We start from the raw sequence: 20,026 nt of genomic DNA, 5'->3' as shown, positions 1-20,026 counted from the left end.
TTGTATTACATGTAATATCTCAGTTAATTGCCTATGTTAGATTCGAATTTATTTTTAAAATATTATATTTTTTCATTTTGATCTTATCAACTTCAATTATCCACGTTGATGTAGCCTCTTTTAAATGGTTTCATATATATATATATGGTAGTGCTATATACAGTTTTGGAATGCATAAACGTCGTGCAATCGTTTTTTTAAAAAAAATTTATTATTAAAAAATTAATTTTTTTCATATGAATGCCATATTTATTTATTTTTTTTAAAGTAATTGCATGACGCTTACACGCTCACGACTACATCTGTTATTTCTCATATATATTTATATATAGAAATTCTATTCTCAAACCGGTGTATGGATAATTTAATTTGAAAAAAAAAATTTAAAATTTAAAATTATCAAATTTTATTGTTTAAATGATATGGATATTGTGCTCTACGCATCAGTTTGAGAATAAAATAATATATATATATATATTGATCATTTAAATAAAGACTAATTTAAAATGTGTCGGATGATTAAAGATAATGAAATTTAAGACGAGTAAATATCATTATTTATTTGATTTAATATGTTTTGCTAAGAACAATATGTTTTGATTTAAGATGACCCCTCAACCACCATGCAATAATGGTCCCACTTTGTCATGTCTAATGCCAACTGCGCATAAATAATAACGACCATCGGATCTGCCGAACTGGAAAAGTCCACCGATCGATCAGACAGTTGTGATCAGTTTGTGGCTATTGTGCCGTGAGGGGACTATTACGTCGTTTTGTACATCATATATATATATATATATATAGTCTGATTTCATTTTATAAGCAAGCATTCTAGAAGGCTGCAATGCATTGGAGGCAGACCAACCTTCGTTTTTGCTCTTGTATTTGTGACGAGGTCTAAAGATCAACACATCCATTCCTCCAATGACGAGATTGCCCTTTGACAGGCTCACTACGAGGAAATTAATCAACCGGCCTTCCTTCCCTGTCATGATATATTTTTTTAGTGCGAAATAGCTGGATTCATTTCCTTTTCTTTTTTATCTCTCGGCTTTTGAAAACACTGTTCCTTTCATTCAATTCCTTCTACGTCTTTGCTTTCTTGTTTAGATGGGACTAGATGTTAACATAAATCCACCAACCTTAGTAATCATGGCGATCTGCATCAAAAAGTTGCCAACTTTGTTCATTAATCTATACATACAAGTCAATATATATACCGGGTGAAAAGTTCAGTTTCGGGCCGAAAGTGGGTCTTTCTCACTTTTCATACTATAAAACCCAACCTAGGTTGCTTTTTGGCCAACAAAACAAAAAAAAAGTCAAAGGAGGGTAGCTTGGTCATTTCATCTTGAACTATTTTTTTTTTTTTTAAAACATCTTGAACCAACTATGTAGACTTGGGACTCGTCGCCCGGCCAAATTTCTTCAAATCATACAGTTTATATCAACCTAATACCCGTGTGTGTGTGTATATATATATATATATGTTTATATATGTATAGATTGTACAAGGTGGAAGAATTCCTGTGCCGTAAAAAGAGAAACAGAGAAAAAATCAACAGGGTTGATAGAAAGGAGTTGCAAGCCTCTATTCTCTGTGTCTGGTTTGGAGAGCAGTTGGTGATTTTTGAATATTAGCCTTCGCTCTCTCCTTTAAAAAGTCTTCCAAAACCATATCCCATTTCACAAATCCAGTATCTTCTCTCACAAACCTCATACATACCTCCAAAAGTCTCATTCTTTCTGATTTGCTCATTTCTCATCTCTCAACCAAGAATCAAACCTGTACGTGTTCGTTTGAAGAGAATTCGTTCCCAGAAAGAATGACTGTCAAGAAAATCGCATGGAGATCGATATTTGTAAGCTGTTACAGGCCGGAATACCCGAAGTCGCAGCCCAAGAAAGTGTGCGTGAAACAGACATCATTTCAAAGGATTTCACTGTCTGATTTGAGTAATCCCAGCTCGACTTTTTCCGAGGACCTCTCTATATCTCTTGCGGGATCGAATCTGCATATCTTTACGCTTGCAGAGCTGAAGGTGATCACCCAGAACTTCGCGTCCTCTAACTTTCTCGGGGAAGGTGGGTTCGGACCCGTGCACAAGGGATTCATTGATGACAAGCTTAGGCCTGGTCTCAAGGCTCAGCCTGTAGCCGTCAAGCTTTTGGACTTGGATGGCTCGCAGGGCCACAGGGAGTGGTTGGTAAGTACCTTTTTGTACTACCCAAATATCATTGAATATTAATGTGAAATGATCTTCTACATTATTCTCTTTTTTTTTTTTTTTTAACTAAGTACTGTTGATCGCTGTTAAATTAATCTAGCATTTTCTCTGTTTTCAGACCGAAGTCCTCTTCCTTGGGCAATTGAGGCATCCCCACCTTGTGAAGTTGATAGGGTATAGCTGTGAAGAAGAACACAGAGTACTCGTATACGAATACATGCCAAGAGGCAGCCTAGAGAATCAACTATTCAGAAGTACTAATACGACCCTTGCTTTCCCTTTTAGAGAATTTTCAATTAATTTTCTTTGCGTGGAAGTTGAAAACTCATGTGTGATGTCTACCTTTGAGGATGTGCAGGATATTCTGTGTCTTTACCATGGTCAGCAAGAATGAAAATTGCTCTTGGAGCTGCAAAGGGGCTTGCCTTCCTTCATGAAGCAGAAAAGCCTGTTATTTATCGAGATTTTAAGGCTTCAAACATCTTGTTAGACTCGGTAAGACCCGGAAATTACTTTATTTGATTATTTCTTTCTATAAATATATGAGACTCCATGATCTTGTTTGTTTTTATATCGAACTCTAGCTTATCGATGGTTTTGCTGCTTCCAGGATTACGCTCCCAAACTCTCAGATTTTGGGCTCGCAAAAGATGGTCCAGAAGGAGATGACACACACGTTTCCACCCGAGTTATGGGCACCCATGGCTATGCTGCTCCCGAATACATCATGACCGGTAATTTAAACTTCTGGCTTTTCTTCCAATTTCTACACCTTTGATGCATTCATTCATGCATATGTATATATATACACAAGTTGAAACCAATTTTGTTGAATTCTTCTCAGGTCACCTAACAGCAATGAGTGACGTGTATAGCTTTGGAGTAGTGCTGTTAGAGATTCTCACAGGGAGGAGATCGGTGGACAAGAGCCGTCCAAATAGAGAGCAGAACCTAGTAGATTGGGCAAGGCCAATGTTGAACGATGCCAGGAAACTTTCCCGATTCATGGACCCAAGATTGGAAGGCCAGTATTCTGAGACGGGGGCTCAGAAGGCGGCTGCACTCGCTTATCAATGCCTGAGCCACCGGCCTAAGCACAGACCGGCAATGAGCACTGTTGTCAAAATTTTGGAGCCCCTCAAGGACTTTGATGACATTCCCATTGGCCCGTTTGTGTACATGGTTCCTGCCGAAAATGATTTGCACAAGGAAGACGTTGTCAAAGATCAATACCAAACCCAGAGGGAATCGAAAAAGAGTTCCCACAAGAAAGAGAACGGTCACCACCACCGTAACCATAACTATCACGGAAATGGTCATAGGCATCAGCAACGATCATCACCAAAGTCACCCAACTCTCACTCAGAGACTGATCTCCCGCAAAAATGTGGAAATGGTTATGGGATGCAATCTCCGGTGGGCCATATGGGCAGCAGGGCGGCATAGACAAAGAGTACCAGTAATTATTATGTAAATCATACATACTGTAAATAGAGATTTATTAATTAAACTGTTTGATTAATTTTGGATAGTTTGGCATTTTCTAGTGCTAGACTCAAGTGTAAGATCTTTTTTTTTTTTTTTTGGAATTAAATGTAAGAATGAATTTTTGAGAGGAGAACCGCGTGCTTGCTTTAATTGATTTCTTTTTTTCAATATTTCTTTTTGGGTTTTGGATTTTGTATGAAAGCAAGTAAATTATAGCCATCATCCACTTAAAGTAGTTGTGAAATAGAATAGAAGAAGAAACATTATGAAATACAGCTAAGCAGTTTGAATCCAAACGCGAATACTTATCCCTGTGAGTGACAAACAGACACTTAGGTCGGCATTTCTTTTTCCTTTTGTTTCTTTGCTCCACCAACTATTTTTCCAAGTAAATTATTAATGCTTAAGCAGCCGCGCTTACTTATAGAAGCATCTTGGAAAACTGATGCATGCATGCATTGTTTAATTTGCATGATCAATGTGCGGAGGATTTGTCAGTACTTTCCCCTGCCCATAAAGTTGAAAGTCTGGGATTTGACGTGACATTGTGATTTAATTCCTTTAATTTGATAATAGGATTATTATAATTGTATATGGTTTGAGAAAAAAATTAAAAGAAAATACACCTTTATAGTAATCTTACATTTTGAGCATTTAACCCTTAAGACTCAAAACATTTTATATTAACTTCAACAGGGATAGAATTAATTAAGGCTCTTAAGACTAATATTACCTTTTTTTATTAATATATATATATATATATATATATATCTCTGATTATTAGAATTGAACAAATGTGATGTTTGACAATAATGGGAGAATAAATTGTACTTATAATTTTGGTTTGCATACATAGATTTGTACAGATCGTTTTCCTATAATATATATATTTAATATATATATATATATATATATATATATCAGTTATGATAAATTAATGTGTAAGATGTAAAACTTTTTAGGTAGTGTTTTCATCAAAACTGGGTTGGAAAACCATTTAAAAAATTGACACGTATCACTTGATCATGTGACAAGTAAAAATATTTTTATAATGAAGGGACATGTGTCAATAGCGGCTTGCACCGGGGCAAGCAACAACAACTCGCACTAGAGTGAGCAATAGCAACTTGCATCGGAGCAAGCAAAGAGTGCTCACAACTCAAGGCGAGCACCCTAAAGAGCAACAATATTCGTCTCAAAATAAGCATCGCGGGAGGAGTGTCTTGCCCCCGGGCAAGCATAGTAGAAACGGAAAGTACTTGCCCTTGGGAGAGAAAAACTTCATGTTTGAGGTGAGTAAAAGTGCTAGCACCTTGGGCGAGCAACAATATCATGCACTAGGGCGAGCAATAGAAGGTCGTATTGGGGTGAGCACCCTGAAAAGCAATAGTGTTCACCCCGAGACGAACACCACGAGAGGAGTGTAAAGCTCGCCCCCTAAGCGAGTAGAATGGGAAGGAAAAGTGCTCACCCCTTAGAGAAAAAAAATTCTTACCCTAGGTGAGCAACAAAATCTCGCGTTGGGGCAAGCACCTTGAAGAGTAGTAGTGCTCGCCCCAAGGCAAACACTGCATGAGGAGTGTGAAGCTCGGACCTTGGGCAAGCATAATTGAAAGCGAAGTCATTGCCCCTGAGGTTCCAAAGAAGTGCCCCACTCAAGCTATGGTTTTCTGAGAATAAGCATACATGACTTAAAGAAAAACCAGCTTTCAGTCTTGTTTGAAAGGGAAAAAAAAATCAATAACAAATTTTTGAGAAGGAGACACTTGAGGATACTAATTTCGTATTTGGATAAGGAAACCATCTTCCAGCATCTAATGTAGACCAATGAAAGGGAAAATGAGAAGATTAGATAACAAGGAATCCAAATTCTTCCTTGTGGGGTAGATGAAACAAAAATAAGAACAAGAGTATAAATTGACAAATCAATGCACCAGAAGCAATTTGTTCTCACTAGATGGTGGTACAATTCATTGGAAATTACTGCATAGCTACATACTGCCGATTGATTAGAAAAATCGCCTCTCTGCACCAAAACCAATTTTTTTTTCTCACTAAATCATGGTACGATTATTTGGAAATTGTTATATCACTACATAGTCATGACCATTCCAACTCAGGACTAATTACTGTGCCGAGTTACATCCAAACTTTTCTGGCCTGAGATGAAAAAACTAAGCAATACTCAGATCATTTACAAGCAATAGTCACTGCCCAAAACAAAAGCTTAGGGTAACAAAGTAATTGGCCCATCCAAGAAAATATACCATTCAAGTATGGATAGGCACTTTAGTATATACTAGTAAAGATCTCATGTGCAAGGCGTGTATGCCTGGTTGAAGATAACGTAACTTAATAGTATGTCAGTTGGATTGGTCTTACTCGAGTAAGGGTTATTATCTTGTGATGCTCAGAATTTTTGAGTTGTGTGTCCTTCAGACTGGATTTGCTTGGTGACTGTGAGCAAGGATTATTTTCTTGCAATGCTTGAAGTTTTCAAGCAATGTGTCAGTTGAACTTGCCTCGATTGGTGATCCTGATTAAGGGTTCTTGCACTGTTTGGTATTACCGACCAGTGTGTATGTTGGACTGGACTTGCTTGGTGATCTAAAGTAAGAGTTATTTTCTTGCGACACTCGAAATTACCAAGCAATGTGTCTGACGGATTGGGCTTGCTAGGTGTTCTCGGGCAATGTTTATTTTCTTGAGATGCTTGGAATTTCTGAGCAATGTGTTAGTTAGAACTAAAAATGTGAAAGTATTTTAGAGTTTTGTCAATTATAAAAAATAATTATTAAACCGGTAATAGCAAAGATAGCAAACCAAGTAGACATATGTGAATCAAAACATGGTCTTCGAATATGCTAAATCAAGAAGCATATATGCAACCATTGTAAATTTTAGTGTTTGTTAGCTGCAGGCATGTATTTGTTTCACGGAGATGGATTTTATTTTGTAAAGTTTAGACTATCAAGAAGATAGTTAACTTGTTTTATGAAGATGAAATTTGTTTCATTCATAAAAGTGATCTTTTCAACTCATGTATAGGTTTCTTTTACTACAAGGCTCATGCCTAAGTCTAAATTATTTGCATATATGAAAATGATCTTGAAAGTTGAATGCTGTGAATTTAATTAATGGAAATGTAAAATAGAAAGTAACAAAAAAAGAACTAGGCTTGCTTGGCTTCGCCCCTCGCTCCTGCATGGGCAAGGGGTAGTTTGGGCCCCCACCCTGGAGGCGGATTGGCCCTTGGTCCAAAAAGGGCCCAAAACCCATTTCTATGCCATTTTGAGCCTATACACCATTATTTACTTGCCCAATTCAACAAAAAGTGATTTGAAAAACAATCAAATACATAAAACATAAAAATGATCTCTGATAAAGTTACTAAGTTCTAACTTCTAAGTTGTAACTAATAATTCTAAGTTATTACAAGTATTATAGACTATTATACATTAATATAAAACTATTACAAATTAATCTAAAATTACTTCAAATTTTCAAATAAATTGAATGAATAACAATGTTTCAAAAATAATTCTAACAAAGTTATCAAACAAAGTTAACAAACAATGACAATGGTGGATCAAAGTCAACTTGCGGCCAATGTAGATTGAGATGGACCCCCTTTCCTGAAGTTGTCTTTACAACAATTGAATTTGAAACTAAGTTTGGCAAATAAATATAACATTGTGTTATTATAAGGAAAAATAAAATAATGGATTAAGAGTGATTACCACTTCCAGGCTGATCAACATCATCTTGCTCGTAGGCCTCCGCAAAGTCTAACACTTCCGAAATATAAAGTGGCTTCCCTTTAATCTAATTTTGAGTGCAAACCAAAGGCTCCACACTGCTAGGAGACAATGAACTTTGAAATAGATCCATGCACCTACGGTGCTAAAGGCAAACTTTGAGACTAGTAAATATATGGATGAACAAATTATTGTGGGCTATCTTTGCAAGGATGCGATACTTGACGGCATTGACATTCTACCAAACTAAGATATAAAATTGCGATGTATATGGGTGTATGCCTGCTGTCAAGTATCTATCCAACTCTGCTTGGCCGTCTGAAGTCTTCCAAAGCTCAAGGTTCTCGCCATACGTCTCACCCCACCTACACTTTTTAGGCATCGTGACTTCGGGAGGAGGCGATGCGGTAGGTGTAGGTACTAGAATATTAACACCCCTGAATGCGGCGAACTTATCATAAAATCTATTGATGGTATTCTTAACCCTTGCCACAAGTTGACCCATCCATGCATTCCCGTTAGTGCTTTCCAAGCCAAATGTCATGGCATTAATTTTGTACCGCGAGTCTAGAGCAATAGCCACATATAGGAGAATGTTGATCCTATTCAAATCTCCTCATTACTTCTCATACTTGAACCTTATACTCATTGCCATAATCCATAAAGTAGCGTAACCACTCTTGCACGTTCATCAAATTGCTCTTTCATCTGAAAAACTTATTGACAGTATTAATTGGATGTAACATACAAAAACCTAAAAATGGTGCATGTCACTTCATTGAAAAGCTTAAAAAATTCTACAAAAACCACACATTATGCCAACCAGAATCAGTGGGCCGCCCCGATCTCCTGTCCTCCTCTTCAAAGTGGCAGACATATACATTGCCCTTCCTCAGCCATTGCATCAAAGGCCAACCTATACCTTTTGGCCGTCTCTAACATCAAGAATGTTGAGTTCCATTTTGTAGAAACATCAAGACACAACATGTTCTTTTACTGTATGCCCATAGCATGAATAAACACATTGAATTTCTCAAGCCTTGTTAGTGAAAATCTCACAAACCTCACCGCACTTCTTACTTTTGCAACCGAGTCATGAACATTCGTCAAACCATTGATCACAATAAGGGGATGACCAAATTTAACTAAGATTTGTCCCAAGGATATCTTAGGGACAAAATGTAATTTTATTACGAGACAATTCAGTTTAATTAGGGCAAAATAGACAATAAGAAAAAGATGAAGAAAACAAGATGCACTAATCATCTAAATGAAAACCTTTATAATTTTGAATGTCAAACAAAAAAAATTTTTAGAACCTATTTGACGAAAAGGTAGCCCATCAAACACAAACCTCCAGGACAAAGTGGTAATTTTACCCATCAAACACAGTAGAATCTAAAGGACAAAGAGATAAATTGCTCACCAAACACAAACCTCAAGGATATAGGGGTAATTTTCCCATCAAACACAAACTAAAGAATGCAAAATTGAACTGCAAGAGGCAAAAACGTCTGATATTTTTACTTAGGGTTGTCTTTGGTTGGACGCCACGTTTGGTTTGGCTAGTGGTCAATTTTCATATGACAATTGGAATCACTATCACTTTTAGGCTAAGATTAGGCCAGAACTTAGACCTTAATTAAAAAGAATAAAAACATGGGCGAAACCGCCACCATGTAAGTAATGATTCACATATGCCAAATACGCAACAAATAAAATAAACAAGAGACTAATCAAGGCAGCTGAATGCGTGGTGCTCCCAACCACTCACTCAAAAACTTTCAAAATAAACCTTAAATCAAATTTAGTAATCCAAGTAAAAAAGGGTCAGGCTGTATGTAATTAATTACTTGAAAATTGCATAACAATTATATTGCTCATATAATTTGGAAGGATCAATGATTTGCATGGGATAAAGAAATACACCATATCAAAAACTCACATGCAGCCCAAGATCACCATGCAAGTTCAAGGCCGACCAAACATAACGTAAACGACGAGCATACCATTAATTGTATGGAGATGCCAAATCACAATCACCAAAGAAAGTAATGTTTGCATGGCCAATGCTTAACAGATAGCTGTTCATTTTTTATAACACAAAATTTTCAGCTTTACCCTTTACCTTCGTTGACAATAATAGCACAATAGAGGTGCCGCCCAACGTCTACAAGTGCGATGCAGTGATGAGAGAGGTTGCCAATACCAAATACGAGCAAGATGGATGCAAGAGAGTTAGAGATTAGAGACTGAAGACTGGAGTCTAGAGTACAAGAAAGATGAAATAAAATTTATACATTTCAGGTATAAAAGAAGAGTTCTTGAGATGTTCTGAAATTTCTTTGACGGATAAATTGGAACGTCTTTTTTGAGATTTTATTGTGACTTTTAGCTTTCCTAAGTGGAGTTGCATATTCTATTAAAGCCTGTTAAGGACTATTTTTTATTTTATTTTTACCCTGGAGTTGAGAATTTTTATTTTCGATTTTCAAGGTGAACATCATTTAGTTTAGATAATTTTTTTTAATAATTAAATTTTTAATATTCTTTGGACCTTCTTTCAAAACTCTAATTTTGAGTCCTAGATCCAAACCAAACAGCAATATTTTGTTCTAATCATGAAAAACCGACAAACCAACCTAAATCATCCAAGAGCCAGTCTCGTTTTTGAGAGAAGACTCATCATATTCAGTGTTACTTTTTTATGGCATTATATTGTTGCATGATCTCATTCTTTTTTCTGTTTTGGTTGTTTATTGGGAATGCCATTACATGGTTTGTGGTATGTTTACTTGATTAAACTTAGGAAGTGATCAAGGTCAATACAGGATGAAGTTTGAGCTTTTCAAGCCTACCTTGGTTTTATTTTATTCCATATTGTATTTTAATTCAATAATTGAAATTTTGCCTTTTAGGGAAAAATTCTCAAAATCACAGATTTCCTTCGCTATATAAGTCGGACTTGTTAGCTTCAGAACTGGGTTTTTTTTTTAATATATATATATATATATATATATATATATATATATATAACCCCTAAGCTCAGAGTTTTCTCTTCGTTTTGCGTCATTTCTCAACCTCAATTCCTAATTTTTGTTGATTAACTAGGGGCACAAAACCTGGAGGGTTAGATGAAAACCTGGAGGGTTAGATGTATGTTCATGATTCTGACTCTAATTTTGAGAACCCATATCACAATTGTGATCTATTTCAAGTATATCGTGGTAGGGAGGAATGTCTGGTGTAGAAAGAGTTTATTTGATTAGTGACCACGAGGTGTTCAAGTAGATCAATGACCAACAAAAGATGAGTAGATGTCATGCCAAGTGGGTTCCCTACCTACATGAGTTTACCTTCTCATTGAGGCACCAATTAGGTAGTTTGAACCGGGTTGCAAATGCTTTGAGCCGACTTGTGTCACTCCTCACTACGTTGTACACTAGACTGGTAAGTTTTGACACATTCAAAGATTTGTATGTAGAATTCTTTGAGTGAGTAGATTATACAGGAGTTACACGTGGAGGGGCAGTTTGGGCAAGACAAGACCTTGGCTTTGATATCAACAGATTAATATTGGCCCAAGATGACTGGTGACGTTACACATTACATAAAATGGTGTTTTGTGTGCCCAAGATCGAAGGAAGCCCACACAAATGTTGGGCTTTACACTCCGTTACCTATACCTAAAGGCCCCTGGCTTTACGTGAGTATAGATTTTGTCTTGGGCTTGCCCCGATCCCAACGGACCAGGGATTCGATCTTGGTGGTGGTTGATAGGTTCTCCAAGATGGCTTATTTTGTAGCTTGTAGGAAGATCATGAATGCTATACGGATTGGCCATCTTTATTTCAAAGAGATTGTTTGCCTGCATAGAATTCCTTGGTTTATCACCTAAAATTGATCCACAAACTTTATGAGTATTTTTTGGAAGGTTTGTGGGAGAAAATGGGAACGAAGCTAAATTTTAATGGTGCATACTGACCCTAAACAGACAGCTAGACTGAGTTGGTAAATTATAGTTTAGGCAACCATTTGAAGAGCTTGGTTAGTACTAAGCTGAATCAATCAGACCTTGCCTTATATCAGGCAATATTTGCTTACAACCGATCCAAGAACAGAACCACATAGATGAGCCCATTTGAGATTGGGTATGGGCAGAATTCTTTGGGCATACTTCACTTGACACCCATTCCACGTATTGATTGTCTAAAAGTAGAGGTAGAGGAGATGGTAGCCAAAAATGATGACGTGACATTCATGGTATATGATAGATAATCATGTATGATAATAAGTGGGATGACATGACATATTATAACAATTAATATAAGCATGATAAATATGATTATAAAGTTCTTACCACCATAAATACATAAAAGTACCAAGAGTAAGTTAAAAGCTAACTTACAGAAATGTAGCGTAATGTAAGTGAATCATAATAGAGTGTAAGCTGAAATGAGATATATTCTAGGGTTAGAATATCTCACTTAATCTTTCTAATTACAAAAATTACTAACTTATGGTCAAATTTACAAAGTTACCTCTCAACTTATGGGAAATTAAAAATTTGTCCCTAAAATTAGGATTTTGCAAACAAACTCCAAAATTTAGAAATTTCAACCTAAATCCAAATATGAACCTAGAAAATTTTAAAACTAATCCCAAATATGAGAAATTCGTCTTGGTCGATTCATGTATAGGCTTAAATCTAGGGTTTTGTAGCTACTTGGTCATCTAACACTCTAACATGCTTAAACCGAAAATGATAACTCTCAAAATCATATCCATAGTTCTAAATTATGATAAAACACTAACTCACACATTTCATGAAAACTTGAAGTCACTACATCAAGGAAAATGCCAAAACATCAAGATTAGGTCAAATAAGACCAAATCTTGATATACTTGGTCTAACACACTCATCAATCCCAAGGACTCCAAACGTCCATAAATAACTTTCCTAACATGTTCATCATTCAAATCTAATTGCTAGCATGCTTGACTAATCAACCAAAATCACAAAACACTTTATAAAACAATTAGTTTGCATGAAAACTTAGAAACCAATCATGCTTGCTTTTGGACTTAAACAAAGTGACTAGATCATTGATTTTTATTCAATAAATATTGAAATATTACAACCATATACCTCATTTTCAAGCTCTAACTAGATCTAAGCATCAAATCTAGCATGTCATTACAAAAATCTCGTCAAAATACATGTTCATCATTATTCCAACAACGATCTAAACTATAACTCTTCAAAACTTCACTCTAAATCCAAAGATCAAAGCCTCAAGAACAAAATTTATAAAAATCAAAGCCATAGAATCATGCTCCTAGAGCTAAAATCACAAACTAAGCCAAACAAAAACCTATTTTGAACCAATCGGTTTCTTAAGCCAAACAAAATTCAGTTTTGAACCAATCGGTTTCTAACACTATGAAATCATGCAAAACTCTTTAATAAAAATCCTAACATGCTTGAATCATACCATAAACTTGCATATAATCATGTTAACACTTCATCATAGCAAGATCTACCTAGCATTTCACCAAAAATTTAATAAAACTTTCAAAGTTCATCACAAACATAAAAAACCGTCAACACCAAACCTTTCTTGAATCAACACCCATTTTCATCAATTAAATCTCCAAGAAAAATTTAACAACACACACCCAAGTAAAAAAGACTCAATGCTAGATAAAATGAAAGAGATTAGAACCCAAGAAATACTCACAAAGGGTTTGGAATGAAGCAAGTAAAAATAGCTTAGTCTTTCCTCTCCTCTAGCTCTTAGTTTCTCTCTTGGAAGGAAGGGAAAAAAACTGCACAAGTGTGGGAGGAAATTGAAGAGTGCGTAGGGGTGTATAGGGGATGACCTTGGGTGGGTGGGTGAGTGAATGACCATTTGATATAAGTTTGACTTGTGAAAAGAGGAAGAAAAGCCTATGGGAGTGGGACTATTTTTTGTTGCTACAAGTCGAATGGGTGAGGGGTGAGGTGTGGCTTGTTTGACTTGCATAAGGCACTATTTGTGTCTGTTCATGGGTGGCATGATAGCCATGGTATGGCCTTGTTAGGAGAAGAAAGCTTGTTGAAGAAACTTGGGCGAAGGGGTGGTTTCTATGGGACTAAAATGGGGCTAACCGAATGGTGTTCATCTTGGGTATAGTTAGGGTTTCGATTAGGGTTTGATTCCAATCAATCTTTTCTTGATCAAAAGTAATTACCAAGATGTAAGATAGTGGATGAGGGTGTAAGAGTGTGTAAGAGTGTGTAATTTAGTAGTTGGATGCTTGTGGAAGGGACTAAATCAAGTGAGTAAACACTTAGTTACAAACCAAGTTTGTTTAGGATTTCGGCTTCTCCAAAGGGTTTGCGGTTTCAATTTATTTTCAGTAGTTTGGGATTTTATTAGGATTGAAACCATGTTTTGGTTGACCAAATAGTATTTGGTTGGATGGAATAGTGATTAGTATAAGAGAGCATGATGAAAAACTTGATTCGCACTCCATCTCTTACACACTTTGTTCTCTTCTTGTCAAGTGTCCTAGACTTTCCAAGTGAGTAGCTGAGATTGTGCCATGTGTCCAAATAAAAAGTTTTCTAGTGATCCTAAGTCTATTTTAACACCCTACATAGCGATTTGACAGATGTTTGAACTAGATGCCACATGGCAATCTCTCGAAGGTTTACTATTTACCCAAGAAACTCAAAATATTTTATTACACTATAAAATCCTAAATATTCATACGAGTCTAATAGTGCAACTTGGTTCATAAGATTCTACTCCTAAGTGTCTTAATTAAATAGAAAGATGATTCTATCACCATAGTGGATTGACATTTGACAACGCTAAAGGACTAAAAGCTAATCGATCGCTCAACTTGTGAAATCCTTTCAAGATTTCATGACATTACTAAGGTCTAAAGAAATTCGTTTGACGAAATTCTTTATAGATGTTACATGAAGTGCTCCAAAACATCAACAAGAATGCAGACATGTTACTGCCTCCCAGTCATATGAGGACCTTTGACATGTTCACGCCAAACACATCAATCCATGCTTTTTCAATGTTGACGTGAACTCAAAGGCAAGTTCTTTCCAATTCGGAGAGATTGATGTAGGTGGATCTGGGTATAATGATGTTGAGTTAGATTCCACGTTGACAACGCTAGACTAGCTGGAGCAGGTAAATCAGCTCAAATATGGTATGGAAAGATGAAGATTGCTCAAACTGGGATAATATTGTGTATGCGTTAGTATTTTGGCTGTAATTTGACTATTTGTATCCTAATTGTGCATATGACCCCAAAAAATGAGAAAAATGGCTAAAGTTATTAGAAAAAATATATATAACTAAAAAAATAAAAGAAATGTTAGAAAAACTTTTAAGATATAGAAACTCAAAAAATTATAAAATTAATTTTTTATAAATTGATAAAAAGGCTAAATTTATTAGGAAAAAAAGGAAAAGAAAAAAATAATAATAAATATAAGCTTTCTTCCAAGAAAGAAAAGATAACATGGGCCCACCAATCATGGTGGTCACCTTGCCTTAGATGACCTTCCTTTGGGCAGTCAAAGATCAACCCTCCCAAGCAGTGAGCGGTTCAACCACAGTGGGTACGTTAGAGAGTAAACTACTTTTTAATATAAAAGTAAATCTAATTATCATATTAAGCAACAATGTATGTTCGTAATTTTAATTTTTCAAGATATTTTTTTAGTCCTAATATAACTTCTCTTTCGTTATATTATGAGAACTGTTATAGATACAAAAAAAAAAAAAAAAAAACACAAAGTAAACCTACAAGCTGATGTGATTTCATAAAATTCGTTAGATCTACTTTATAATAAAAACAACTTTACAATCTGACGTATCACATCAAGCTACATTAGTTTGTGTGTTTACTTTTATGTAATCATTTTGTGACTAAAATATTTTGCTTATATTATTTACCATTCCATTTCATTTTCTCTGCCCAACCTCATATTTGGTTTCCTTGCATATAGACAAGTTGACAACATTAAGTTGTTTTGGAGTAGAATTTGGTAATTTGCTATGAGAAATGATATTTACAGTTTTAGAGTGTGCAAGTTCCGCACACTCCATTTAAAAAAATTGATAAATTTAGGACACGTGAAAAAATAATATCTTTTAATGGTGGACCATATGTTTTTTTCAAAATGAGTGCGTAGGGCTAGAAGACCCTATGACTATATCCTAGCATTACCCAATTTGTTGCGTATGAAATTGATGCTTTAATGCTAAGACTCAGCCCACTCAAGTTTTTTAGAGACCTATATATCCAATCATTGAATAAGATTTTAAAGGTAACTAGACACATTTTTGAGAAACCTCCCTAACCATTTTAGCAAGGGGCGAACCTGGCTCGAGGGCTGTAACGTTGCTGGTTATGATATTAGTAGAGAAACTAGAGTGTTTATAAACACTGGAGTACAAGGAGAGACCCTTCAATATGGGATGCACATGAAGAGTTCGACCCATAAAGGTTCATAGGAAAAGTTTTTGATTTGAAGGGACAAAATTTTACGCTATTGCCATTTGGTTCATGGAGGAAAATGTGTCCTAGATACAACCTTGGACTAAAGATGATTGCTTCCACCTTACCTAATATGTTACATGGATTTGCTTGGGAATTGGCAGACAATATGAAGCAAGAACAATTGAGTATGGAGGAAGCTTATAGGTTGACAACATCTAGAAAATTACCTGTGTTGCAATTCCAAAACCTCGACTCCCCCTACATCTCTATGAGTTATCACTCCTGGCATGAATTATCCATCTTGTATCCCCCCCCCCCTTTTTTGTAATAAATCCCTAATTTAAGACTTTTAATATCAATGTTCTTGGTGTTGATGCCGTTTCTCACCACCAACCAATTTCGATCGATGACCTGTAAAAAAGAGCAAAAAGATGGGGGAGGCTTCAATTGGCCTTATGCACTTCTGATGCCTAAGTCAGAAAGGAGTAAATATATCTTTATAAAAAAGGAGAATTTCTCGATCGTACCTAGATTCATTGGTAAAGGTCCTTTATATAGGGGCGAATTACTATTTGATAAGGATAATTAATTTCCCTCAAATCTTGGAGTCTCGATCGCCAGATTCTCGGGATATGATAGCAGAAGGAAAGGGTTGACATATCGTGAACTTCTATCCCGAATATCTCACCGTTTCTTTAAGGGCATATATCTTCTATTAGAGTTAGTTACCATAGTGATCTTATTAGGGGCTATATGATCTTCTGGTAGTGAACATACAGTGTTCCCGCATGTTCTTTGGCATGTGGGGAATATTACAAGGGCTATCATTGGGGCTATTTACTAGGGATTTAATTGATCCTCTAGTTTCCCTGCAAAATAGGCCCAATATTAATTCATTGGGCCTATTTTGCCACGTCGGCATGGTAAGAATTTAAAGATTATGAAACGTTCATGCCTGTCCCATTACTCGTTGCACTTGGCCTCTCGTATTCGTGTGTCAAGGGGATTTGCGCTGGTCGCATGTTTGCCTTTAGTCACATCACCAGATTGTGGTGTGCTCCCAATGATCATGCTGTTAGATGGCTCGTATTCTCCCTTGGGCATTTCAACCGTCACACCCTAGGTTATAAATAGTCCCCTCCATTTCACTGTTTTCCCATTTTCACTTTCATGCATTCTCTTTATTATTGTCTATGTTCTCCATTGAGAACCATTTTCTTTCTCCGGAGTTCATCTAATTCCATTCCTTGTCAAGGTTCTTCTCGCCTTCTTCTCATAGTTCTCCCCCCAGAATCCTCTTCTACCCACAATATTCCCTATTTCGAAGGTTATGACTGGTCATGCAGCATGACCAAGGTAGATCTATGCAAGCTGAGGGATTCGTATGGATTCCTTGATTCTGTGGTATTAGAGGTTCCCTCTTGGGATTTGTTGAAAAAGGTGGCCCTTACAAGCTGAGGGATTTGCTGAAAAGGTGGCCCTTACAACGTGCTCCCTTTCTTGTGGGTTGCGGCTTCCCTTTTTTCGCCCAGTATGCCATCTCCTCGACTATTTGAAGCTAGCATTGGCTCAGCTCAACTTGAGAGCTTGGAGGATCCTTTTGTGTTGTTGTGTCACCTAGAGGATGGTTTTGGAACCTACCAGGGAGGGCTACTCTGACTTAACTGCCTGTGAGATCTTGGCTACTCATTTAGTTAGGGCTCTGGAGGGCGACACCTATTCATTTCGTTCCCGTTCTCGCTATCGCTTAGCTTGCTTCGAGAGTTGCCACTTGAACCCTAAGCAGTGGCAAAAGAAATTTTTCTTTTTTTCTGGGCAAGTATGAAAGTTTCCTGGCAGAGAGCTGAGAAGGCTAAATTCCCAGTTCATGCGATTTGGGGAAAAGTCCTTGATGATAAGGATATGATTGTTACTTTTTCCCTATGGGAACAAGCCCGTGTGGAGAGAGTTTACTCTTGGGTCGAGCCCAAGCAGGATTTTGTTTGGACGAAGGGACTCCTAACAAGGGCCCATATTGATAGATTTTTAGTGATGCCTGACCACTCTCCCTTAAGTAGTGGTAATCTACCAAAGGAACCTGATGCTTACCAGAGCAAGAAAAGGGGTGTCGTTACCCTGCTGGAGAAATAAGGGAAGTAGTCTCATCTTGAGGCTCCAGAGGTAGATAAGGCTCTGAGAGGGCTCCCTAGACTCTGACGATTTTCGTGATTTGATGGGGGCAAGCCTTATTGGACCTACCCTTTGCGGGGGATTGACTCTACCCGATCACCTGGCTTTGTTTCATCGTTGACCCCGCTTGTCACATTGGAGTTGGTTGATGAAGAAGAAGCAAACATCAACTTTGCTTTTACTTGAGGTCTTGTGGAATTATATGCTGGTCTTGGTGATATGACTTTGCTAGGTGGGGTCAAGATTTGGGTCCTAACTGGCGAGGTCCAAGCTAGGGTTGGCCCTCAACTAGAGGCCGGGAAGGGGATCCTACCTCGAGTTCTGTTCCCTTGTCTACAGCCGGTGGCAAAAAACTGATACTTCCCCCAACTCAACTCGATCCCTTCTTCACCCTTCAATAGCTCTTTGAGGGCGAGGACAGGGTTTCTTTACTTGCGAAGGGGGCTTTTTCACTCCCCCTTCAATAGGATGACAACGCAAATGATGTTGATGCAGTGCACTTATCCCTTACGATTGAAGTTGAGGCCTTGGCTCCTAAGAGGCTTACTATTGAGGTCGAGGCCATGGCTCTTGAGAGTGGCCCTAGCCCTTTCTTTATTGTGATCTTTCCGCAGCTCGGGCCCCCTGCCCCGAGGCGTTAAGCGCTTTGGTTTGTCTTGGGCCTTGCACGCGAATGGACCTTCGGAGAGAGATGACTATATTCACTCTTAAGGCATCTTTACTAAGGGAATACCTTTCCTTGGAAAGCAAATCATAGAGTTTGACCTTTGTTTCTTTTTTTTTTGGCTTGACCCTTTATTTATGTATATGGTTTTGGTAGGGCATGGACCAGTTGGTAGCCTGGATTGTCGACGAACAATCTGAACTGGAGGATGAAGTACGGTTTCAGCAAGTGTTCGCTTTCTTGGCGCATAAGGAAATTGAGCGCCTGAAAATCGAGAAGACTGAATTGTAGGTGGTCATTGACCAAGATGACTGGTACATCTGGTTGTTGGAGGTCGACTTGGTCGACTTGAAAGAAGATGCTTTCACCCTCAAGGAGCTCGACCGGGTGAGGTAGGACGCTACCCGTGACCACTTCGAGTTAAGGATGCTCCAAGACGCATGCTCTTCTAGACAAGAGCAATGGTCCTGCCTTCAGGTGGAGTTAGAAGGGCTGAGGAAGCGCTGCAGAGAACTGGCAGATACTGTCGCAGAGCTGTTGAGGTGCGCCACCGCATGGCAATGGACTTGGAGGAGAAGAAAGGGGAGTTGGAAGAGTTATCGTGTTTGTAGAAATCAATTAAAAATGACTGTGAAGGGATGGACAGAAGGCAACATGAATTGGCGGACTCTTTATATCGATTAGGCGAGAAGGTTAAGGATTGCGGCTAATGCGTTAAGGAGTTGGAATCTGACTTGGTTGCTTTGGGCGAGGAAATTGCTCACCCTTCTCCTCGACTTTTGCTACGAAGTAAGTTTGCAATTTGGCCTTTGGTTATGGCTATGGCATTGGTCTAGAGAGGCTGAGGGCCTTCTTGCTGCCTAACCCTTAGACAGACTTAAGGACCCTGAACCTCAAGCTTGATCGGGCCACTCGCCAATACGTTGACTCTTTTGGGTGCAACATTATGCCTGCAGCATTCCCCGTTTACGCGTAACTTAGACATTTGGGATGAATATACACTTTTCTCTATTTTTGTGAGCCATGATGGTCATTTCTTATCATTTTTCCATTTATATTCTATGTTTCCAATGCTTTGATATCCATAATGTGTTCCCAACCGCTATTGCATTGAGGGTTGCCTAATCTAAGGGATTTGCGTTAGTGGACTCGAGAGTCGTGGAGTTTGCCCATAGCGAGTTTTGGGACTTGACGTTTGTGGT

At 37.6% G+C, this 20,026-nt stretch overlaps 1 protein-coding gene across 1 annotated transcript; it reads left to right on the top strand.

Annotated features, from left to right (window-relative positions):
- The first annotated feature begins 1,517 nt into the window (after positions 1-1,517).
- Positions 1,518-3,844, top strand: LOC121251178 (serine/threonine-protein kinase RIPK-like). The gene is made up of 5 exons (XM_041150541.1): positions 1,518-2,210; positions 2,350-2,485; positions 2,590-2,726; positions 2,842-2,965; positions 3,076-3,844. Exons 1-5 carry the CDS (start codon positions 1,830-1,832, stop codon positions 3,675-3,677), a joined length of 1,380 nt encoding a protein of 459 aa, XP_041006475.1. The 5' UTR covers positions 1,518-1,829; the 3' UTR covers positions 3,678-3,844.
- The last annotated feature ends 16,182 nt before the right edge of the window (positions 3,845-20,026 follow it).

This window comes from Juglans microcarpa x Juglans regia, chromosome 2D (assembly GCF_004785595.1).
Source record: "Juglans microcarpa x Juglans regia isolate MS1-56 chromosome 2D, Jm3101_v1.0, whole genome shotgun sequence".
NCBI lineage: Eukaryota > Viridiplantae > Streptophyta > Magnoliopsida > Fagales > Juglandaceae > Juglans > Juglans microcarpa x Juglans regia.
Note: the sequence above shows the minus strand (reverse complement) of the source record. Positions and strands in the feature narration are given on the sequence as shown.

Bases quoted from the DNA above. Each gene is read 5' to 3' on its own strand.
- LOC121251178 (XM_041150541.1), top strand. From the start codon at position 1,830: ATGACTGTCAAGAAAATCGCATGGAGATCGATATTTGTAAGCTGTTAC. The intron at 2,211-2,349 runs GTAAGTACCTTT...CTCTGTTTTCAG, and splicing joins AGGGCCACAGGGAGTGGTTG to ACCGAAGTCCTCTTCCTTGG. The intron at 2,486-2,589 runs GTACTAATACGA...GAGGATGTGCAG, and splicing joins AGAGAATCAACTATTCAGAA to GATATTCTGTGTCTTTACCA.